This window comes from Necator americanus, chromosome V, assembly GCF_031761385.1.
Source record: "Necator americanus strain Aroian chromosome V, whole genome shotgun sequence".
Classification (NCBI taxonomy): Eukaryota; Metazoa; Nematoda; class Chromadorea; order Rhabditida; family Ancylostomatidae; genus Necator; species Necator americanus.
Window position 1 is genome coordinate 11,218,676 of NC_087375.1, and position 25,304 is coordinate 11,243,979.

Genomic DNA, 25,304 nt, shown 5'->3' on the forward strand with positions numbered 1-25,304 from the left:
GGCTTCTCTCAAGGTGGTGCGGTAGAGCGTAGCGGATAGGACCGTACTGGAATCCTTGCATAGGGATTGCAAGCGATGGGTGGTGCCATCGCAAACTGCAGCGATGGCACCACCCATCGCTGCAGTTTGCGATGCTCACACTTCGGTTGCAGCTGCTGCCTCCACCGCGCCGTTTCGAGCGCGTACGCAAATGCACTGTGCTTCATGTCGTTTTGACCCTACCATATGAGTTAGCTATTCACTTCCAGTAAGCCTGTTTGAAGTCTTTGGTAAAGTTAGAACATAGCTCCAGCTGTGTGTGAAGTTGAGGGAGGGGGACACCAGAGGCGCCCTTATCCCTCGATGCTCTAACTTACTTTTTTTCTCTTCATAACTTTAGCTTTTATGTCCTCTAAGACCTATGCTTAGGTCTTAGAGCCCTGACTTAAAAAGGCGAACATAAATCTTCTGAGCGAGAAAAACGTTGCGAGTATTCGTGTGGAGTGGAAATTTTCTAAGAGTGTCTTTTCTTTAGTATCAGAGAACTGGTGTGTTGCACCGGAAAGGTCTAATTATCGGAAATCTGGGCAAACCATTTGACAGTTAAGAAAAAAATCGTCCTCGGAGCAAAAAGAACAGTTAAGTCCTTTGTGCTCCAAGGACGATTTTTTTTTCGCTCTGATTGTAGCTCGATTCGAGAGCAGTCCTAAATGTACCATCGACTACGATAATCGTAAAGGGACGTGGTATGAAATGCGCTCCGCTGTTTCGGTTATTTGGTGCCATAACTACTTGCATCGCTTTAGAGTACGGCATACAACGTTCTGCCCACTCATTCAGTCGTCCACCTTCATTGCACATTTCTCCGTCTGTACAATAAATTATTCCACTGAACAACCGTCTCGGTCCGTTCAAATAAGGTATTAAAAATCCTTAATCTCTTTTGGTGTGCTCCCTCCCCCGTCCCAATCCCAACTCCCTTTTCGCCAAAGAAATGTAATGCTGGCAGTGGAGGAGAAGCACCTTGTGGTTTTCATGAGCGCAACAGTAAGGCAACCGCTGAGCGGCTGCGTTATTTCCGGATATGAAAGTCCATTTCTCTCCATCTGTGTAACCACTGATTGATCGGATCACTCATGCTGTATTGAATGGACATATTGATTCGTAACTGACCACTTAACAGCCCTTGAATTTTTCTTCATTTAAAAGCAATAAGTCATCTTTTGTGGTCTTCGTTGGTAATTAGCTCTATAGTCGCCGTCGACTGTGTTCACTCGGGTTGACGTGACGCGTATGCTGCAACGCAACCTCGTTCTCTGCCAAATACATGCTCTCTCTTATATCGCCGCGATCGAAGGCGCATCGCGCTCATCCGGTCGAACATGTTCGGCGCCGACTACGCATACGAAACGAAGCGATTTCTCCGTGACTGCACAACGATTGAAAACAGTTTGAAAAATGTTTATCTGTTTTTAAAATTTAATGCATTGCAGTTAATCAGCAAAGAAATTACTGTATCGGTAAACAAAATATGGTCCGTTGTTCGGTAGGTTTGGATTGTATCCGTAGGTTGGCTCGTAGAGGTACGTTCCTTGCCATGTTTTGGTGTTGCCAGTTCTGAAGCAGAGTTTCTTTTTTTTCCCAAGGAGTTAAATCCATCAACCAGTAGTTAGTAGTCAATAAAACGATATCATATAACTATAAATTTGATATAAATGTGTGCAAATAGAAGTGAATGAGTATGTGAAATACAGAGGAAGGAAACGGAAAAATTTAGGGAACTAGGTCTTACCAATGTGATTGTACAGAATCTTCTCACCTAAATAATTTGTCGTAAAATCCAGTACGTGCAAATGATGACGGTTCACCGCGTAATAGCCTCATCCTGTCATCATATTCGTCTAAATTCTTGAAAAAATATCAAAAAAGTAGACTTTGTACCAACGGTTCAAATGTGAATATTATTATACGTGCAGTACTCGCCAGAAACAACTCACTTTGTCCAGTTCTCTCTAAACATGGATAATGAATTTTATAGTTAATTCTTTGCGGGAGGCAAGGAGGTCCGAGGTTGTACGCAAAAATTGAGGTTAAGAAGAGTGGAAGTATGAACGCTGGAAGCATAGTCAGCGCTAATCAGGATAGAGGATCGATATTGCTGATTGAACTTTGGAATCCGAGAAAGTGAAAGCGCTACGAACGGATAGAAATTGACGCCAGTTGTGAATGGAAGTCCTATTGTTTTTGGTTAGGGCGGGAATTTGAACGTGCGCTTCTGAAGACTAAGGATTGGGATCAGGATTTGAGGCTCATCCACAGGATCTAGCTAATGTGTATGATTTCTCCTACTGGAACGACTCGATATCGATCCAAAATGAGTATAACTCAGACATTACAGAGCAAATGGTCTTCTTACCAGATCGTAGTTGTTGTTTTTTTACGCAATACGCATCGTATCTGTTCAACCACAGCTGATGCAACGCATTCGCGGCGAAGGCGAGGACCTGTGCTCTGGCTCATGCGCTTGCCGTCGATTGTGCTGCTCTATTAGTGGCTGCCTTTGCCATATGCGCGTTGCGTTAGCCTGGTTGAACACCACTGGGACAGATTGCTGTTTTTTTCCGGTCCTAGCTGAATGCGATGGGGTTTCTTCTTTTCTTCTAAACTATAGGCCAAGGCTGACACGCTCGTGAAAATTCTATCTGAAATTTGTGAAGGTTCAATTTGAGTACAAGTGAGGGTATAGTTGGTGAAAACGAAAGGAAGCTCGGTGGAGTTGCGCAAGCGGCTGCGCTCGAACCGGTGCAGTGAAGCGTAGCGGTCACCATCGAGGATACCCTCCTTAGCACCACTCATTGCTGCTGCTCGAGATGGTCCCACCTCGATTCCAACCGTTGTCTACCGCATAGCGGCTTCGAGTGCAGCCGCTTACGCAACTGCACTTCATGTCATGTTCATGTTTTTAAAGGCATCACCCCACGAATCTGAGGTGGTACGGATTTCAGGTGGAGTATTCGTATACGGTATGGGAAACTACGGAGGGAGGGGTGATTCCGTTCATTTCTTCCTAATTGCCGTAAAAAACGGCCCGGAAGATACGGCTTCATTCGTTTTGGCGCACCATTTTGTACAAGAGGTTCGATTGGAGCGCGCCAGTCTTGTGCGGCGCCGCATCTTCCGGGCCGTTTTTTTACGGTAATTAGCAAGAAATGGACGGAATCATCTCCTTCTCCGTAGTCTCCCATCCCGTATACGAATACTTCGCCTGAAATCTGCACCACCTCAGATTCGTGGTATGCTGCCTTTAACCGACTATACTTTGCTTCCGGAGCAAACATTGCTTGTACAGTAATCTCTCCCAATGCGAAATAGAAATGAAATTCAAATATATCCTGTCGAAATAGCATGATCTATGGTGTAATTCTGTCAGTTGCGCTTCATGAGGTGAGAGGAATGGAGGGAAACGATGAGTCTATGTATTGCTAATTTGATTTTCTGTAACCAATCCCGCCACGAATGTACAATGGAGACAACCACACCGCTATGTATTTGCGTGAAAGAACACCTGGATGGAAAAAGGAAGTCAGATGAGTCCACTGATTTAAGTCGGTAATCCAGCAAAATAATATTTCCCATTGTAGTACCTCAGAATGTTACGTCGACGGGAACGTAATTTCCAGCACTTTCTATTGACGAAATTGAAAGTATTTATTAATACATACATGAAGTGTACATGAAAAGAAGAAAACATTGTTATATTGACGGCAAATAACTTCTATTGTTATTGGTTGTTTGCAAGTTTTGTTGTTTCAATGTGCTCACGTTTCCGTTCAAGTAAGGCAGATAATTCGTTGAAGGCTGCTGAAAATTGGATATCTGAAAGGAAACGTTTAAGAAAAATCAACTATCCGTATCAAAGATTAGAATCCACAGAAGACAAATGATATGTGTGTATATACTTTTTTAATCGCGGATGTATTAATGTCCTCTTGTCGCAAACGCAACTGCCAACCGCTAAAGTAACTATGCTGCAACAATTCGGGAGCGCTCCATCGTCGATCCGGGCTCATTTCGAAGCATTTCTGAAAAAAAGGTGGGAAAAACCTGGTAGGTGTCGAGCTGTACGTGGAATTTAATACTTACGTATAAAAAATCAAGCTGAACACTGGTTGCATTCGGTAAACGTAGCGGTAATGGTTCCTGTTGATCAGGTTCTGGAATGGAAAGACCGAAGAAGAATTGATTCGAGCGGAAGACGGACACGTGTCGTGGCAGGAGTTCCCCTTAAAAACTCATGTCATGTCGCGATAATCCAAAGGTTTGAGATAGTGGAAATACAAAAGACATGCTAAAAATACAAAAAACTAGAGAAGAAAAGACAAAAATCTACTTCAAACTCCCATCCCATAAATTCCCATGAAGGATAGAAGAATAAACTGCACGGTGTCAACCAAGCCCTACGGGCTTAAATTCAAAACCGTTTGAAGTTCACGAAAGTGTCCAGCCTAAACAATGACCTGCGAGCGGTACCCAATGTATCAAGTCATTGTTTGTGGGACTAGGATGGATCCGAACTAGCGATCGATCGCCCCGCCACGGTGGAACCTCTTACCGGCTGCGCCACACCCGCCACATTTCTATTCAAAATAATTTTGGAACTTATGGTCTTTTTTCAATTGTTTTTTTTTTCAATTTTTCATTTGTGAGATTCTTCATTTAATCCAAATTTCATCTCCTTTTAACCGCTTTTAATGCTTCGCGTATGGGTCATGAAGTGATGCTATGGAAATTCTTGAACTACTTCACTAATTTTCTCTTTTTTGATCTACTGGAGCAATACTCACGTGCTTCACTTGCGTTCACGTGCTGATTCACGTGCTGGTGATTCACGAATATATCGGGGCAGGTCATGAATATGTAGTACACTAATCCATAACCGTTTTGTTTTCCAAATTTATGACAAACCAAACTATCCTTTCAATCCAAGGTATACTCTTTTTCATTTTCTACAATCCTCTTTCATCTTTCTGCCGGATTTTCAATGTTTTTCTTCCAAAATTTACTTGCCTGTGACGAAAAGTACAAATTTAAGCTATGAAAAAAAACATTATTTATTGGGTGACTCAATTTCACAAGACAATACTACAGTAGATAATATTACTGTATGTAGATTACTACTATACAAAGTATAATTATATTTTCTAGAATTTGGACTGTTTTTATAACGTATAAACCGTTAAAACTTAAGTAAATGACCACCCATGTGATTGAAAATAAAAGTAATTAGATTGTTAGGCCACGCCCACACACATGTACAGTGTAGCTCTAATTACCTAATAAAGAAGTAGTTTTTTTTTTTACTTTTTTACTAATCATTCCAAAGCACAAAAAAGTCTCCGTGAACTTTATTATCGAAGATAACGCGCCTGTAATCACCTATGGCCGCGTATCGCTAATTGCTAGGTGTTCTTCCTCTAACTACATATGTAGGCTGCCATAGCAACTATTTTATTGTGGAAAAAAATAGCACAGTCAGTATTAAAGTATGGAAAAAATAATTCTTTATGACGAGCACAAACATGACTAACTCGCCGGAGAATTAATTTTATTCCTTTAGTTGGATTTACTTTTTTATTTATTTGATAACTAACCAACAAGATACCCAAGAACTGTTTTGAGAAACGCAGGTGTAGACAAAGCAGCATTTTTCTTTTTCTTTCTTTTATTTAGAGAATGTAAAGGGATGATTCCTTATATATTGTGCCGAAATTGCGAGAAATATTTTTAAAATAGAATTTTCAGCTTTGCTCTCGAAAATCGATTTCCATTGACTCGAATTCGTTAGGAATCACTCAGGAGAAGTAACTACTAGAAATCTTCAATTTTTTTTTCGGCTTTGAGGATTAGCTGCATACTTGCAGGATCACTTCAAAGAATTCTTTTCTAGATATGCATGATCCCAGTCACGGTGACGTTTGTTTCGGAATTTCGCCACTTTTCTGGATTCTCAACTTCAGGGGGACTAATGGTGGCAATCGATCACTGTTACCATTGCTGCAAACACCAGCGATCATTCAAAGCTGAGAAATTCAGAATCCAGAACAGCTGTGTACTTGTTTGTTTTTGTCAGATTACCATGAAAACAAGGCCAAATCTGCAAAAAAAAATAGAATACAAGAGTTAACAATAATTTTTGCCAGGGAAACGCATGATGCCCCCGAATATAAATAATAAATAATATAGATAATATAAATATAAATAACGTAGGGATATGTCGGCACAGACCGGTTAAAACAAGCTGATCCCTGATGTCTTGCGTAAACGAGATCGGACTCGGTTACTGCAATCGGGCTACGGAAGTGGGAGAGGGTCCCGGCACGAGCGCAACCGCTAGCGTCACCCCTCCACTTCGAGCACAGCCATTTACGCAACAGTGCTAGGCACAGATGGTTCTGATCCGACTTATATCAACATAAAAACATACTAGATAGTTTCGATGAGGTCCCACCTCTAAACAAAATACAGTACTTTAAAGAAGGACGCCTGCTCAAGCGAATTCCAATAACTACAATAATGTAAAGAACAACCCACCAATAGTCTTCCTAATGAGGTAGAGTTGATCAATGTCACTTCTTCCAGGCCATAGTGCTTCACCTGTGATCAGTTCGGCCAATACACATCCAACTGCCCATATATCCACTGGTGGACCGTATACCGTGTCGCCGACGAGGAGTTCTGGAAAGAAGAGCTGAGATGTAGCGAGAATGGAATGAAGAATTTCTAGTAGTTTTGACAGTGTAGGAAATCTACGAGTATTTAAAAGCAGAGTATCACGATTTTGCGCTAACCGCGATTTATTCATGGCGGTTAGCGTAGAGTGAGCGTCTTTACGCTGACCGTAAATACGCTACGCTAGCCATAAATAAAACAGCGTGGGAACCACTTTAATTTCTACGAGCTACATTGAAACACGCTTCCATGTACACGTTCCAGTCCCCTCAGTAGCCTATTCATTGGTCTCACTTGAGTAGGTTGGTTGGTTGAGAAGACATCACCGATCTTCGACCGCTCGCACCTGGATGCGGCGCATGCACAATCACGAGGCGGTTGCAACTGAAATCGTCTCAAAAAAGTCTCTTCCACACTGCTTCATACGACGATCAGTGAGAGATGAACGGAACCATCCCTGATCCCGCAAACTACTTCCCAAACCAAACGTTTTCGTTGTGGGTTCCGCAGCACGTCAGAATTGTGAAACGCTCCCTTTAATACACATTTGAACTAACTGGGATAATTATAGTAAGATTGAAATTTTATTAGAATTGAGAATATCGCGTGATTAGAAGATAAAGGGTGAAATGTGTGATGTTAATCAATCCGCCTAAGGTGCGCCACCACATTCACTTCAGTTCAGAATTTTTTGAGGTTTACGACCGATATGTGCTCACTCTATATGTACACGGGCCAGCCGATGTATGAAGTCTGCGTTTTTATCCTCCCAGACAAGCCTGGTACCAGTTTATCGAGCATGCAGGGATGAAACGCTTGGTTGGCTCTAGAGGAGATTCGAACTTCCGATCGACCGTGCCGTCAGAGCGGAACCTGCGCTGCACCCGCCCTGTCGTGCGATTAAGCAAGAAATGCAATTCTATGTAGACGAAATAATTATGGTGGTATAAAGTGGAGAAAAGTTCGGTTAGTTCTTCCTTAAAAAATACATCTTCAAATGTAGAACTAACGTAATCGATAGAAGTATGAGAGGGGTAGGTAAACTTTTCATGAGTTGAATTCCTAATTCTTATTGGAGTTCAATGACGAGGTGTGACAAATCGCTAATTTTGCGCCCTCTTGTTAGATAAAGACTGAGCATATGAGTATTTACGGCTAACTAAGGAACAATTCACTTGTATATGTTTATAAAACGAAAAAAATATAAATATTCTGTCAAATAAGCAGAGGTAGGAAATAAATGCATACCTGGACTTCGGTACCATCGTGTGGCCACGTAGTCGGTGTACATTTCTTGCGGATCTGAATTTAAAAATTAATTGCTTTGATGAAAAGGAACTGAATCAGACAATGTTTAGGCTCAAACAACCAAATAATTAAAACGAGGCAAATAAGTAACTGAATAAAAATTGTTACTAACTCTCTCATGTTTTCTACTCGCTGTTTTTAGCACGGGATTGAAAGCAACGAATAAACAAATAAGTGAATAACTAACTAATTATACGTGCGAATCCGAAGTCGGCTAGTTTGACGACGTCGTTTTTTGTTAGCAGAATATTTTCGGGTTTCACATCTCTGGAATTGTAGCTCAGGATGATCAAAACTATATTTTAAGTGACATTTTAGGGACGCAGTTATCAGAAAGATTTTGGGACGATAAAAGATCAGAACGATGAAGAGATCCATACCAGAGTTGTGGGTGTGAAATTTCATTTAAATCAGACTAGACTAATTTTTGATTTTTTCTCCTGTAAATCGTCAACAGTTCTACTCACCGATGTATACATTTATGAGAATGGCAAAACCGTAGCGCTTCCAATAACTGCCATGTTATTTTCTTCGTCAACTCGTCAGGAACACTGCAAATAATCATTCAAAGAACAGTCATAGAAACAGGTTGAATAAATACTGAAAATCCAGAAATGAGCAGAAAAGATGATTGCATTGCGATCAGAAACGCACTAGCTCCATATCAATCTCTGTGCGGATTTTGATCTACGGGTCGGGTGGTCAGTTCCCTTACAAGAACCCTAGTGACTTATAGTTGTGGGACGTGGTGTTCTGTTACGTTACCAGATTCAACAAATGGGGAAGACAGAAGACACTTGAGGACATAAATCAGTGATGGCTTCGATTTTTCCGGATTCGATGGCTGCGATAATGCCGAAACGCTAGCTGTTAATAAAGAAAGATCAATAGTACCCCTCTTGGCTACAGCTCATGAAGTGAATGAAAAGTCATAAGAACATGCATATTCCGTAACTTATGCTTGCCAGAAAGCCCGTAGTAGGCGCTCGATTTGCTGAGGACCGAGCGCGACGAAAAAATGGGTTAGAAAGACATACATAAAGTAACTCAGGTATAGCACGACTGATTAGTTTTTACCGCAGTACGGTGCTAATATTGCTGCGGACGCTCTGCGACCGCCCAGACAAACCTAGGTCTTAGCCCCTCGAATAAATTCGAATCGTTTTCATATAAGATAACGTGAAAAAGATACGCCTCAATATTGTTGATGTTTTTAACATGAAAACGCAGAAAACAAACAAAAACAACAACCAGAGGATAAGTTATGCCTTAGATTTTGGAGAATTTTGCAAAACTCCGTAAAAAAAAAGGGTGACAGCATTGCTCAGCAAAGTGAGACGCGTGAAAATTTCCAGCTATTTTGGACTTGAGTTCAAAATCTACTGATATATTATAAAGAACATAAAATAACGCAGGTACAGTATGAATGCTCAGTTTTTTAAGTAGTACAGTACTAATGTCGGTGAATGCTTGTACCAAGTTTTATTTGAACCTGTTGACATCACTGTAATTTTTTTGAAGTTTTAAAGTAGCTGTACTTTTATTGCAGAGGCAAACATTTCCGATGCACACTAAAGGTACCACTTGCATTCATGTATCCCTTATTTTTGCGTAGTATACTGTACTATACATGTATATTAGTGCTCGCCTAAATCGCGATGAAGGAAATGGTAGCGCTCTGTGGGACTCTTTGAGCACTCCAGAAGTGATTTCGTTTCTTTTCTCGAAAGACATTCTACAATAAGTTTAAAAAGACGAAGCAGTTCAAATATCTGGAAATGAAAATAGAGAATCAATCTCAGAATGGTTTAGGATTTGTTTTTTCCACTCCGTCTCAAGAATGTTTCTTTTAAAGACTGCTTATCATAAAATGCTTTCGGAAAAGTTCATTTAGCTTCGTTCGCCACAGGACCTACCCATTTGGATACTTCTCCAGATCGTGTAGCACGGTACGATCACAATGCTCGAACACCAGATGTAGTTTCCTATTCCGCTTGAAAACCTCCAATAATGAGACGAGATTCGGATGTTTCAGTTGCTGGAATGTGTAGTAGATGGTTATTGATCGGATAGTGTTTTTCAAGAGTTTCTTCCTGGCTATCAGTACCTAATATATTGGACAAAAAGGCACCAGAAATTAGCTTCAATTCGCCTATTGCCTTAATGTTTTATTTCCGCATGGGAGAAAATAAAAGCCTGTCTTTATTGGAAGAGGCTTTACTCTAGACCTCTTTACCCTAGAAAAATTATCGTTTTCGTGCAGACTCACCAAATTTGATAATTTCCACGCAAAAAAAATAAATTGAAAAAAAAATCCAGAAAAACAAGCTCCACAGGTAAATTTCGCCCAGACTTTGAACGTAAGTATTTTGCAGAGTTAATAAAATCCCAACGAGGATGTCACGTGTATGACAATAAGTTTAGTATCCACACAAATTCGTCTGGTTTTCCCGCATTCGTTTGGGGAACTTAGTGATTAGCTCCGATTTCCACTGATTTGCTTCTATTTGTTGGAACTTTTAAATGAACATACCTTTAACATTCGAATTTCACGCAGCGCAATTTTTTTGATTTGTGGATCGTCCTCTGTTTCCACGAATTTTTTTATAGCAACAATCTAAAAAGAGTGTTTTTTGTTTCGCTTTGCTTTCGCTTTCGCGGTTTTTTTAGCTTGCTCAGTCTAGAAGATTTTTTCAGAATGTTTATTATTTACTCAACTGTGGGAGAAAAGGTCGTAATTTAAGTAAGTACAGAATAAATAGGTCACCTGTCCATTATCTCTGTTTCTGCACTTGTAGACCACACCATAAGATCCTTCACCGATTTTCCCCAATTTTTCGTACTTTTCCATCGCTTCCACCTTTCGTCGGATTCCCCTGAAATCGTCGACATCTCACTTTTTTACAGAATAAACCTACGGATAGATTCTTACACGGATATGATAGGTATTGATTGAGCAGTTCTAGGAGGTAAAGGGATGGAACCCCATCTGGCAAGCATCATGGGAGCGGCAAATGGTTTTCACCATAGTGATAGGTTTCGTTGCACTAAGCAACCGTGGATGTCTTCAAAAGAGAAAAAAATGCATGCGCGGAGAAGGAGGAATTATAGAAGATTGTTGTCGGGCACCCGTTTTTAGCTATGTGTCTCAGGATAAAAAAAAACAAGGAATGGTGCCTAAGGATCACTTTTGCCATGCCGAAAACGGAAGAGAACCCCCATTTCAACAACTTTTATCATTCAATATGAAAATATGGAAATAATAAAGTAAAAAGTCTTTGTAAGTCAACATGACTAGAACACTGTGGCCTTCTCCTGCCTTACCCTCACCCCCAGGTCACTTAAAGGCATCACTCCACGAATCTGGGGTGGTGCGGGTTTCAGGTGGGTTATGCCTATACACTTGGTCGTAATTATGGGGAGGAAGGTGACTCCGTTCATTTCTTCCTAATTGCCTTAAAAAACGACCCAAAAGATGCGGCACGTGCACAAGGCCGGTGCGCTCCAATCGAACTCGTTGTAGAAAATAGCGCCCCGGAACTCTCAAAGCCGCATCTTCAAGGCCGTTTTTTACGACAATTAGGAAGAAATGGACGGAATCACCCTCCTCCCCATATTCGACGACCCCGTATAGGCATAACCCACCTGAAACCCGCACCACTCCAGATTCGAGGGTGATGCCTTCAAGCATTCATAAAATCCTAAAGAAAAAAGTTCTGAATAATTTACATTTAATGACAAAAGTTCATATTTTTCCTGGATTTTTCTTCTTCCTAAAAATTTCAGACTTTCGCCAACCATCTGCAAAGTTTTAACGATGGAGGTAAATTTTGATGGTTATCCAGAATTAAAATAATTTGAAAACTAACCGCTTAGAGGAAATAATTACATGCTGACAGTACATGAGAACTTGCTCAGACAAAGAACGCTAGCCATCAAGGTCTTTCACAACAATGGGCTAGCTGTTTTCTTTTCTGTCGCTTCCCTCTCTTCTAATTGAAAAAAGAGAACTAATGAGCATTCTTCAGTAAAAATGACAAAGAACCTGACTGACGTTCGGTTGAATAATGGGGAACTCCACTAATTAGCACTTTTGTACGCTGATTCGAAAAAAACCCCTTTTTTAAGCCTTTTTATTTATTTTTAAAAAACCAAAAGTATAAGGGGGTTTTTAAAAAAAAAAAAAAAAAAAAAAAAAAAAAAAAAAAAAATTTTTTTTAAAAAAAAAAAAAAAAAGGATATTTTAAAAAAAAAAAAAGGGTTAAAAAAAAAAAAAAAAAATTAAAAAAAAAAAAAAAAAAAAAAAAAAAAAAAAAAAAAAAAAAAATAATTAAAAAAAAAATTGGGGAATTGTTACATTTCAAAAGAACACTTATACCATTGATTCATTTTAAAAAAAAAAAGTATATGAGATTATTGTTATTGTATTCTGAATACGATACGATACGTAGTTATTCACGTTTCGATGGAAATGTCCAATCAGAAACAGTATAGAACAAAATATTCTAAAAAAGGGAAAATCCTAAAAGTATATCCAATAATTCCAATTGTCAAGTTATGAAATTTCTACCAAAACAAGGTAATAAGGAATAAGAAGCTAAATATTCGAAACTTTCATAAAATTTAGATGCAAAATGCATGAAATCATGAGATAGCGCAGCTCCACTTTAATTAATCACACATTAAGGTGATGTTATCGGGTGTGGCGCAGTCGGTAAGAGGCCTGTTGTTGCCACGCCACACGGTCGAGGGTTCGGAACCGCCGTAGCGCAAACCAAGTCCTTCATCCCTCTGTTGTCGATAAATTATCACCAGACTTGTCTGTGAGGATAAAAACACTGACTTGATCATCGGCTGGCCCCCGCAAGTCATTGTATAGGCCAACACGCGTTCCAAAACCTCAACGATTACGAATTCCAGTAATAGGCGTTGGCGCATCCCAAGTGGATTCATACGCCAGTGATTTTATCCTTTATCCTTTCAAAAATGATGTTCTGTGCAATTTTACGTGAGAAGTTTGAAAAAAAAAACACAAAGTGGAAACTGTTGCATGTTTATTGAATGTTGTGATCTCTGTTTTAGTTACGAGATTCATCGTTTTAATTGCGAGCTCTGAAAGCTATTTGAAAAGAAGAACAAACAGATAAAAAGCAGAAAATGGCTTCCCCTAATGGTGATTTCGTTCCTTTCGTTTTTTATCTTATGCGGCTTATGCGAATACTGTACGATACAGTATCAGTACCAATAAGACGCTAAGATCCAACCGTCGTAAAATGTGCAGATTTTAGCAGGCTACTACATCCACTTTGAGCTTCTTCAGTTAGAAACTCACTGAACTACCTCATCAAATCGTGACGTGTGGAGGGATTGTTTGCCTCACGTGATACACGTTACGATTAGCACGATGGAAAAAAGTGCAATTTCATCGCTAACGAAAAGTTTCTACGACTAATTTACAATGGATAGATTAGCTCATTAACTTTCAAGCTACATTTGACGTAAAAATGCGGACTAGTGTTTCTACAGAAGGTAATTTTCCCCTTAAAACACATTGAAGACAAACAGATACAAGTAGGCTGAAACCGTACAGCGGTAAAGGTAAGGTAGAGAAGTGGAAGAGAATGGAAAAAAATATGCTACGCTGTTTTGCAGTTTTTTGAGATAGCCTTTTAGGTAGATGTTCTCAAGGGAGCAATTAACAGCAATTTTCTGCAAATTATATATGAGGTAATCACTACCCGCCGATTACGAACAAAGCGCACGAATGTGACGTGAAGTTGGCGCTTTGCCAGGTTTACGGTTTCAGAATTTTCGCTTCAGTACACATCTTGGGCCAGTATACTGAAATGCCTGATTAACTAGTATGTGAGTAGTAACTTGCACAATTATACGACGAAAGTTACGTAAAAAAATTATAAGAATAAAACTATTATAAAAAGGTACTACATCTTTTTTCAGACGGAAGGATAGGTTAGAAGCAAGAATCTCAAGGGCAAAAGTAAAAAGAGATCACTTGGGGGTCTTCAGTAAGAAGAAGTGAGTGTGAAATTATGACGATGTGGAAAAACTACCTTTATTTAGCTTCAATGAAACAAGGAAAAAAGAAAAAAAAAAAAAAATCCCGGGGTTAAAAAAAACCCCCCAAGAACCCAAAAAAAAAAAAAAAAACGGATGCGATCCTCCGATCGATCGCGCAGGAAGCGGAACCTCTAACCGCTACACCACAACCGCCTCTAGTGAGGCAAGAGGAGGGTTTAAATAACCATGGAGATACGGTGAGTGTAGGAGCTGGATATCCTAAAAACAGAGTAGATAATAGCAGTTTAGAAAAAAAATCTTATTAAGAAGATTTTGTGCAATTCCCTATATTTGTACGTGATACGCGTATTAGTAGTTAAGCATTTGATGATATCATGAATAGTAATATTTAGAAATAGAAGAGAAATATTGTAAAAAGTGCTGTTGTACAGAATACTGCCAAAACCCATCCCTAGCAGGTCAAATAACTGGAGGAACCGTGGAATCTGTGGTAACTCTTTTCGTTACGTTAAACTGCTGGACATGGTCAACTTAAGGTGCTCGGGTCACTCGGTGTCGATAGGCAGTTCACAGGCAGGCAGTGAGATCCCAAGTCTCGCAGGATGTGGAACAGTGACGGATGTATGGATTCTGCACGAGCTTCAGCTGTAAATCGAGAAGGTTCGGCAGACCTGTGTTCAAGGACGACACGCCTCGGCGAAGATGCCAGCGACCACGTCAGGTCCTAACAGCAGTCCATCGATTAGGCAAGAAAAAAAAGTAAGTAAGTAATAAATAAAGAAATAAAACAAACAAATAAACAAGAAGCGGCCACCAACTATTTGACTCAGTCTGCTGCTAACTACAGGCAAAAATGGTAAATAATAACTAATGTAGCAGTAATACAGTGAATTTTCAAACTAAAAAAAATTTGAACCCAGTGCTTTTTACAGTGTCACTAAGATTGATGCTAGAGAAAAGCTAGAAAGTTGGAAAAACAATAAACTTATTAGTACCTACAGTAGGAAAATTACTGTTTACCGGGAATATGTATGCATAATAACTATGATTCAAGTAACTACACGAAGAAAAACCACTTAACCAAGAATCGTGGTGTTATTCCCCACAGTTGCAATGCACAAAAAGCTGAGTAATTGTGCATAAAGTTGGACCCTAGCCCAGACGAAGAGGGTCCCATCTATGTTGCTGCTTTCAATTATTGAAATTGAAATTTGCTTAGGCTTATAATAGCGAGGAACAATGAAGGCTAATACAGTTTGTTACCAACGGCAACTAATACACTGAGAAGTTGTCGGGGATCATTTCTCGCGGTATTAATTTACGTGCCGTTCAAATCGAAGACTTTCAAGAAACATGCAAATAAATGGAGAAACAATATTTCTGGAATGTCGTTACATATATTTTTCCCGGTAAAAGTGAACCGACATGGACTGCGGCAAAGATGTGTGTGAGACAAAGAGAGTATGTACTAAGACGAAGGGGTGGCGGTCGTCTGGATAAACATAAGTACCAGAACAACTATAAATCACAGATAAATAGAAGAAATGTAATAGAACTATGCTCAGTTGTTGACTCAGGAAAATTGCTAGAAATTTCGGAGCGAAAGGATAATATTATAAATACGTCTGACTATCCTCAGCCCTTCGGAAAAGGTGTCCTTTTCCCTTGCAATTACGGTACATAATTTGCTCCGTTCTCGTCCCGAAAATATACAAAATTGATTGATTTTTTCACGAATCACTTGTTCGTGACTGATCTAAAGTTTCAAGAGCAATTATTTTAACAACAAGAGTGTAAGCGACATACAGACAGATAGGCAAAGCAGCGTTTGGAAAATTTGCTCAAGCCTAGCAGGAATTGATGTTTTTGCGCAATGCAACGGTATAATTTGATTCTAGCAACGCAAAGCAGAGCTTAGCAACCGATTTTCTACCGTATATAAAACGTCTGATTAGTTTTCGTGAGAAATCTGTACGCGGATTGTGTACTAAAGGTTCTGAGCATTGTGGATCATTACAAATCCCCGGGTAAACTATGAGAAAAACAAAGATTTGGGAAAAAAAAACAAAATGATAAACGAGATGAAAATTCTTTGGAATACAGTGTAGGAAGATAATATGGAGTGAAATTTCAAACAAACTGAACTATCAAAAAAACTTCAGTACACTGTTTTTCTTCTGATAAGTACAGCCGAGTGACGTTAAAAGCCAAAAAAAAGCTTGTTTACACCGAAAGATCCGCGCATTTTGTTTTATTTCCAGCAAAAATCAGTGGGCAGACAATAGATGTGAAGTAGAGAACTAGTGCTTCTGCTTCTTCCGTTTACTAGTACTACGTACTAGTAAGATGTAGTAAGCAGTAACTGAGGGAAACTGTATCAGTAGCAAGTGGGAAACCGTTGTACTGTTTTCTGGCAACAATAATTCACGCATAGTCGATCGCCATGGAGACCGGCGGCGGCGAAGCGCAGCCGCTGGGCCCGATGCTGCTCGTCGTTGTCAACGATGTGGGTTTCTGATGAGCTTAGGGATTCGGATTCTGTTCAGGGATTTTAGTGGCTATGATATTTCAAACGTCAAGAAATATAACTTCTGTGTTGTGAAAAAATAAATTTACGTGAGATTAGATGGTATGATCTGAAGTATAAAAGGGTCGGCTGTGCATTTTTCAAGTAAAAAATTTTCTATGCGTCTAATCTTTAAATGGAATTTCTTTTTGAAAAATCAGTTTCATGTTTGGGAACAAATCTCATTTCGAGATTAAAACACCCAAGTCTAGCTGAACTTCTTCAAATCTCCCACGATTCACAATTGTTTCCTTTTCAAAATTTACGTCATCCAATTACCACGAAGAGTATGTGTTATTTTTGTCATGTTCGCGGACTTCCCAAACAGAAAGCTGACCTTAACAGAGAAAAAAAAACATATAGTGCACACATCGTACATTAGAGCCATATAATCTTTGATAATACTTGATATTTCGCGACTGATGCTTAGAATAAATCCAAAATTTCAGAAGAATCCAAAGATATCCGCAAAGTTTTCTGCCCAAAAGTGAATAGTAATAAGGAAATATGACCAGCTCCACGCATTCCTGTCACGTTAATGATCGAAAGCAATGGCCTGCACAAATATTAATAATTGCAGGAGCGGCAATAAACATCGTTGATGCGGATGTGATTATCAAAGATTGCGGAGCAACCAGTAGAGCAATACACTCGTTAAATTCATGATAGGCGACGGGGAGCAATGAGATAAAGAAAAAAATTAACAGAGTTCCGTATGTGCTTCAAAATATATCCGTAAAATTATCTTCGAAAAAGATTAGACTTGAAAATGAACCTCACAGTAATTTCTGGAAAAAAAGTGTAAAAAGATGAACGATACGAAATTTTAATTCCTTCACTTTCAGATTAAAATGGTCAGATATTCTCACACGATGGCGAAATCATTCAGCATATGCTACGTTATTTCCGTCAACTGAAATGATCAAGACCCATGTTCGAGCGAGTGAGAGCGAGGCGCAGAGGGAGTGTGTGTAGGTAAGGACTAGAAAGCGAGTGAGTTGCTGCAGACGCGTGGCGGTTGTCCCAGTAGACATAAGTCTTGGTTATAATTAGCCTAGTTAAATTAGAGCAATGTTTTGATAAGGGAGACGACAAACTATTATATAAATCATGAGTGAAAAAAGAACATATAGTGCACACATCACACGTTAGAGCCATATAATCTTTGATAGTACCTAATATTTCGCGACTGATGCTTAGAATAAATTCAATTTGCTTGATCGATTGCTTTATCGATCAAAAGAGGTGATAAAGGATAAACACAATGGATAAAGCACATGGCACTGACCTACTCCCATGGTGATGTGTCCGCGCATTTGACTTTCTTCAGAATCGTTTAAGGATTGGGATGCCTATACAATGACTTGCTGAGGGAACCAATCCATGAAATCATTTTTTCTATCCTTTCAGACAGGTGTGGTACTAATTTGTCGATCCCTGAGGGACGAAAGTCTTGGTACACAGTAGTTCGGTTTCGAACTACCGACCGAGCAGTCACAGGTGAACCTCTTACAGACTGCGCTACATCCACCTCGCTGTAATATTAGCAGCATTCTATCGATTTTTCGAAAGGCACGAATTTGAAGCTAAGATCTAATAGCATACACTACGTTTCAAGTAGAATCAGTGAGTAAATAATAAAAATAAGCCCCGAATATATGCATAATAATCCTTTACAATGTGCTTAGTCTGTATCTATGTGTCACAGGACTACTTTATGCACAACAGTGAAGCGTATAAAAGGGGCTGAGACGGGTCCCATGCCGCCGCGATGGCGTAAAAAGGTTGAACGACGAAAGATTCGGCGAAGTTGGTCTCACGGAGTCATTCTCTAATACGAAGGGGAATCCTTTCGATCGACACCGAATAATCGCAATTTTCGACTATTCATGAACCTCGTCATGACGGTATGTCGGTTTTTCCCCAGGTTAGTATTAAGCATCATTTCGAACTCTTCCTCTCAATTAGATGACTCAAAAAATAAACATTGAGACGGATGAAACGTATGTTCTCGTTGATGATAAAGTCGATATTTCAACCTCGTTCAACTTCTCCACTTCCGAGAACTAATTGAGTAGAAGTTCAGGACTTATAAAAAATATCAGGCGATATTCTGCCAATAGATGGCTAATTGAATGTGCCTAAAGGGTACGGTAACTTGAAGAATATGCTCCATTAACAGTAATTCGCTCAGGTGCCCATGCATAAAATTGTATTTTGTCCATATAGCTTTTCTTGACACCGTAATTTTAGTCAACAGGTAACTATTAAGACTCTTACCTCACCCTTTTCATCCCCGCCCTGCATCTCTTTTCATTCACATCCGTGAAAGTCTGCGGCAGTCAAGCATCCAACAACCGACGGCCGGAAATGTGATGTAGGAAAACATTCTGAACACATTGGGACATTTCCGGTGCATGCTGGCACGTGTCCGGTGTCGGGCAGCATTAACTGCAATAATTATGCGCCCTATGCGTCTACCACAGTTCAGAGGTCAATTGTGGTTCCTGAAAATATCGACACCAAGTGGTACCGCTAGGTGGAACGGATGGCGGTAAAAAACCCTTAGCACAAACATTTCCTCGGTGATTGGTCATAGCGGTTACTGCAGAGGGTGAGGAGGGAAGGAGGACAATATTCACTACTTTGTTAACTTTTTTAAATGAGGCTTGCTTAGTGATCTCCAGTCGAAAAAAACGCTCCATTAAAAAACACTATGCATAAGAGAGAAACACGAGTTGCTACGACTTATTTTATACTTATTAGATTTTTAATATTACATTTAGACTTCTTTTTTAAACTTCCTGTTTATTTTCAGATTGTTTGTCCCACAAGTTTGGCATTAGTTATCACATTGGTCGCAAATATTGTCATTAAAAAAAACAAAGCAATTAAATTCTGTCACAAAGGGTTAGTCAATGTGCACATACGTACATCACTGAGATCCCTAGAGCCTCAAAGCAATCAATAATAATGACGGCTTGTCCTTGGGTCCCATAGCAATAAATGATAATGGATAATCGAATTAATCCCTTTTATAATGGAATTTTCAAAAACTAATCCAAAATTACGAATTTTCCGGCAACATCTAGTTTATTTTTGTATTTTGTTCTATATTATTTAATCTTTTTAATTTAAACTGCATTTTTCTACAATATCTCACCAGAAAAGGCTATACTTCAAGATTAGTGTATTTTTTTCAGAAAAGGATTCCGTTAAAAAATAATAATAATAATAATAACAGAAATGATAATTAGTAATAAAAATTATAATAATGATTAATATTTAATAATAAAAATCCTCAACAATTTCCCGTTCCACTTCCACTAGAATAGTAGACCCATCCCCGCCGATATTGGGTAGACGCTCTCTCGAGGTTCTTACAACGCCTGTAATCATTGCGGGAAACGTGGACTTCCATCATGCAACCTTCCTGAAAACATAGTGTTTTCCACCGTAATTTCCGTGCTTGGCCCTACTTAGGCCGTCATCGCGCGCAAAGTGCTCGATTATTAATGGGCGCTTTTAGTCAGGAAGTTAGTGAGGAATTCGACATCCTTGCGCTACCATGGAAACTCTCGTAGACACCTCAAAATGGAGCAGATTTAGAAGCAGGTGAATCATACTACATGGTAGCGAGTTTATGCATTTATCTGATCGCTTCCGTTTTTAATGGTTTGCAGGAAATGCCAGAAAATCTCGACACCTGAATAGTCATTCGAATTTATTGATTCTCATAATTGATCTCCTATGAGCTAAAAAATACCACAACGTAAACAGATTTCGATCAAAATTTATAAGAAGACATACTGGGGTGGGTGATCAGATAAGGATATGTAGATAATAGACCTCCTTTTCCGCTGATATGTTCAATAATCTACAATTACATTGATTTTATTGGTTTTATTGATTTTATTATGTTTGTGCGTTATCAAATCCTGCCAAAACAAGTGAGTTTGTGATTCAAAAGATTATCGGTCGTCGTAGAAATCCGAAAAATATTTTCGACTTCATAAAACAAAAATAGGTGTAGTATAAAATATATAAGAATGTAGAAATATCGATTTTATCAAGTCATTGATCTGTTCCCCATTTTTCCCGGTCTACATGAAGTAATGTATTAATAAATAAATAATAATTACACTTGCAAAGGTTCTCAAATGCATTGATTGGAAACATTATAGCCGTTTTATCCAGCATCATTCTGAAAAGAACCTGAACAATAGAGAACTGCAAAATGTAGGTTTTTTTGCAGAAAATCTTTATCATCTAAGTTTTTTTCTGTACTTTATGGAAAAATCATAGAAAATTCTCAAAGTTCTTATCGAGGAATTAATTTTCAATGTGTTCGCGTGACACACGAAAGGTCTTAAGCATCATTTTATTCATTCGAAGTTAGCATATTTCATCTCGCCTCTGGATAATCAGCATTTATGACATAGTCCACGAATATGTATATAAGCAAAGCATGCTATCGAGACGTAGCTTCGCTCTACTTCTCCGTATGCGCCAGACGTGAATCGCCTACGGCATCGATTATTCGGAAATGCAAATGGCAGGGTTCTGTGCTTGAGAAAAGGATCTCTACCGAGGATTTCTCATCTCTTGGAGCAGGAGATTGACCTGTGAACGCTCCAGACAATGAGCTATGAAGGCCAAACCATATTGTGTAAAATTTAGGCCGAAATTCAGAGTGCTGTGTCCCTTGTTTCAATTCTATAGGTTCCTGTGAGTGTTCTCAAATAAATAAATAAATAAATAAATCTTATGTTGACGACGTTCTCATCCGCAATACCGGTAGAACAATTTCATGTAGATTCAATCTCTATTTTCCATCTTTTATTAGTTCTTATAAAAATGGCATCGAAGTAGAACCGTATGAAGCGACGGACAAAAAATGTACACGGAAAGAAGGTCATTCTCAAAAAAACTTATTTTCTTCCCATAACCTTCATAATATTACTATGTTAAATTCACAATCTTGTATTTTGAGACTTTTCCAAAAACTTCACATATTCACAAACAGATATTATTATTAACACAGATATTATTTTCCAAAGATTTCAAATGTTTTCCTCGGTGCTAGTTGTTTTAGAGTTTCACGTTTCTACCCTAATAACTTCTTGTAGCTCCCTAACTTCCCGTGAACTAGCGGAAAATTCGAAAACGATCTTTTTCTTAAAAATTTGTCTACCATTCACGTGCTCACTTAGACAAGCCAACATCATTTCTCAAATTGTTTACCGTTTTTTGGGATCTGCTGAACTTGAGAATTGAATAACGCACCATAAGAAACGTTATAGTCGGCTGAGTAATAGAATATTTCCATTAAAAAAAGTATATGATATAATGCACCGAACGAAAGGTGATTTTTTGCTGTTTACTTGCATTATTTCCTTTGCATATACTGTGAGCAAAAGGCTGGGAAACATTTTTCGTAATCAGAATAGGAGAATAACTTCTTTGAAAGTGGAGTATTTAACCTTTGCTCGAAATAAAATAGCGAACGGATAAGATTAAAAACAATTAAGATCGCGGAATTAGATGACTTGAACCGATAACGGTAGAAGGAGTAAAAACTAGGAAGCGTAGAGAATTCCCAATAGCCCTCTCAATTCACTCTTCTTGATCTTTCTTTCATGTCCCAACTCCCTATAGTTTTACGTTGAACATTCTTTCTTCCTAAGCATTTTTCAGCATTCTTCAGAACTCGTACCACGTATAATGTAAACAATCTATCTAAAATAATAGAATAACCCACCCTCTACTGGCGAAAAAGAGGTTGTTTTCCATCGCTTCCATTGTTCGTTCACCGACGGAAATCATGCTGAAATTAAGAAATGTGGCTAAGCCTAGGCACAAAAAAAAAGGCTGCTCAAAAGACTTCGTTACATGATCAATTGGGTTTAAAATTAACAAAATTTTAAATGGTGTTTTATAGCGTTATAACTTAAACGCCGTTAAAGCGTTATATGCACAAAAGATGGCCTTACTTACTCTTGGTTACGAATTTCGTCCTTGGAAAACCTTTCTTTTGTAACTGTTTTCGTCATTTTTCTAAGCATTAAATGAAGGTTCGCTTGGTTTTCTGGAATCGCTTTAATGACTGCTACATTCTTCTCCGGGAAAGTCAAGCTTTGCTAGCATTATAACGGTTAAAATGTCCAAAATGCAATGGAAATTGAAGTTTTTCAAAAGAAAACTAATGATTTTCGGCGAAATCAACAAAAATTTCTGAAAAATGTGGAATGTGTGGCAGATATATACGGACTTAAAAGAGAACGTATAGCAACGTATACCAAAGGAAAATCTGACATTTACCACGGTGACATTTTCCAATCATGTACGGGGACTCATCCTCTCTGCTACTCTATTGTGTTCTAATGGAGAGTAATCCTTAGGCAGGGGAATTTGTAGCAGTACTAATCAACGAAGACAACATTTTACATTTTTTACTATCCAGTTCAAAGGGAGTTTTCTTAAAATGTGTGCGGTTGAGAATTCCACAAGTTTTCCATGTACGATATTGAGGACGAAGTGATGAAGAATGCACGGCGATCCTAATGAAGACATTTAGCATCAAGCTTTTTTTTCCAAATTTTCAATGCAAAACCATGAAAAGGATTTCTTCTCCAGAAATCTCATGAAGAAAATAGCTGCGTGAAGGTACATATATAAAGGCTGATTCCGTATAACTAATCGATTATGTTGATTGATGATTGGGAATTTTGACCACGTTCATCTGGAAGAACTGCTCCAAAAATGACGAAAATCCACACATTACATTTGGCACATACCATAACCTTCTTATGCGTTTCCAATGAATTTTATGCAAAATGAACGCAGAGAATGAAAAGAAAAGGAAAGAATGTCGCTAGAAAGTCGTAAGATAAGAATAAATATTCACCTCTCCACAGGTACATTTTGAATGTTAAAAAACTCCTCAGTATTTTTGCTGTCTTCTAGAAGCGAGAAAGAATCTGAATGTTTCCCGAAAATTTCGTTTGGGTTTGTTAGCTAGGGAGTATATTATTATTATTACTGTTACTAATAAAAGTGCTCCCGCCAAAAGAAAAATCCTCAGGACTCTTGGTTTCCGAGCACATATTATTTGAAAACTAATTATTTTATTATACAAGTTGAGACAGAGAGAAAAAACTTTATTGTTTCGGATTAAAGAACACACACACAAAGTTTCTAGACTCCACTTAGGATCTATGGTTAATTCGTTAGCGCTTCATTTGCATACAATATATTAGTTTTCCAGAAAAAAATAAAGTTCACATGACTTTTATTGCCAATCTACTCCGTTCAAAAGCCATCACTATAACGGCCTATGTAGGCCGATACGATATTTCCTGGATTTGATGGCCCGTTGCCCCATTAGATTAGCCTTTTCGGGAAGTACCATATTTATGAGAAGTAGGCAGTGAAACGAAGAGAATATAGAGAGAATATAGACATCAATAAGTGGGATCTAAGAAAAAAATTGCAGACGAGATCTATTTGCAGGAATCCAAAATTTTTTGAGATCCTTGAAGATGCAGGAACATAATGAGAATGGCAAAATATTCGAAGAGACATCGAGGAGATATTTCCCTATGTAATTCGCACGAGAAATAAACTATGGGAGAAAAGGAAAATTCCTGAGAAAACTGCACAATCAAGCAGAACAAAGAAAGTTAAAGAAGTTAAGTGATGTTCATCACATGTTCAATAAAATTGCTCCCGCCAAAAGAAAAATCCTCAAGACTCTTGGGTTTCGAGCACATATTATTTGAAAACTAAATATTTGTGAGAATTTTTCAGTAGAATGTGGATTTTTTCCTAGGGAATTAGATTTGGAGTACCTAAGAAATTTACAACAATACGTAGGACTTCAGAAATGTATTCAAACAGAAAACAATATGTAAAGTGCATTAATGAAGAGTGCTAATACAGTATCCAGACGCTATTACAGGACAAGCACATGGGTTTTAAATGCAAGAAATTTGCTGAAAACCTATGAAAGTGAAAAAAGTTTTCCTCGTGGAGGCACTTTTATGCAATTATGCTGTATTAAACACGATAGGAGACTATAAATTAAATAAAATACGGTTGGCAGCCAGAATTTCCTCACAGTCAATAAGTCAATGTCAATTAGTAGCTGCTGATCATCTAACTGTAATACATAGTCACCTTTTATCTCTTGAAGTGATCTAACCATGCAAAATGCACCTCATCTGACGAAATAAAGACTCACCCTTGCTTGCGTAGCCGCTGGTTCCGCTGCACGGCAGGGTTCTTCCAGCTCTTCTTCGACCAATCCGTTTTGACCGTAAACCGTCGATCGATGTTCAACCCTACGCGATCGATAGTTGTATTTGGTTCGTCGTCGTCGATGGGAATTTCGACCGCCACCGGACGTGCGTCGACGATGTTGTCGATAGGGTCGGCGGCGGCGGAGGCAGCGCTGGTTACCGCTTCTGCTCTTGTCGCTGCTTGAGTTCGCATCCACGCCGAAAACATGGCCGCCACGCCCACTACCTGCTCGTGACGTCATCCATATCCTGGATGGCGGGAATCGCGATGGTCTAGAGGTGTTTTAGCAAATTTTGCACACGGGAACGAAGATCTGCTTGAAATTCCCGCAAATACTTTTGGAAAAGTGAGTTCATATTATTTCCTGAGCACATTCATTCTA

General features: G+C 38.8%; 1 protein-coding gene across 5 annotated transcripts; it reads right to left on the reverse strand.

Moving 5' to 3' along the window:
- Positions 1–1,472: 1,472 nt before the first annotated feature.
- On the reverse strand, positions 1,473–25,129 carry RB195_013546 (uncharacterized protein; the record flags this gene model as incomplete). 5 transcript variants are annotated; one of them, XM_064203415.1, is made up of 14 exons in its annotated part: positions 1,473–1,596; positions 1,799–1,887; positions 3,802–3,840; positions 3,939–4,061; positions 4,123–4,262; positions 6,571–6,714; positions 7,957–8,010; positions 8,204–8,283; positions 8,484–8,567; positions 9,933–10,054; positions 10,550–10,633; positions 10,784–10,892; positions 22,383–22,448; positions 24,864–25,129. In XM_064203415.1, the coding sequence occupies 14 exons, from the start codon at positions 25,127–25,129 to the stop codon at positions 1,473–1,475; spliced, it is 1,524 nt and encodes a 507-aa protein (XP_064059294.1). The 5 variants fall into 5 exon arrangements, with proteins under 5 accessions (XP_064059294.1, XP_064059295.1, XP_064059296.1 ...); XM_064203416.1 differs by having other exon boundaries at positions 3,802–3,855; XM_064203414.1 differs by lacking the exons at positions 1,473–1,596; positions 1,799–1,887 and having other exon boundaries at positions 3,733–3,855.
- Between the last annotated feature and the right edge of the window lie 175 nt (positions 25,130–25,304).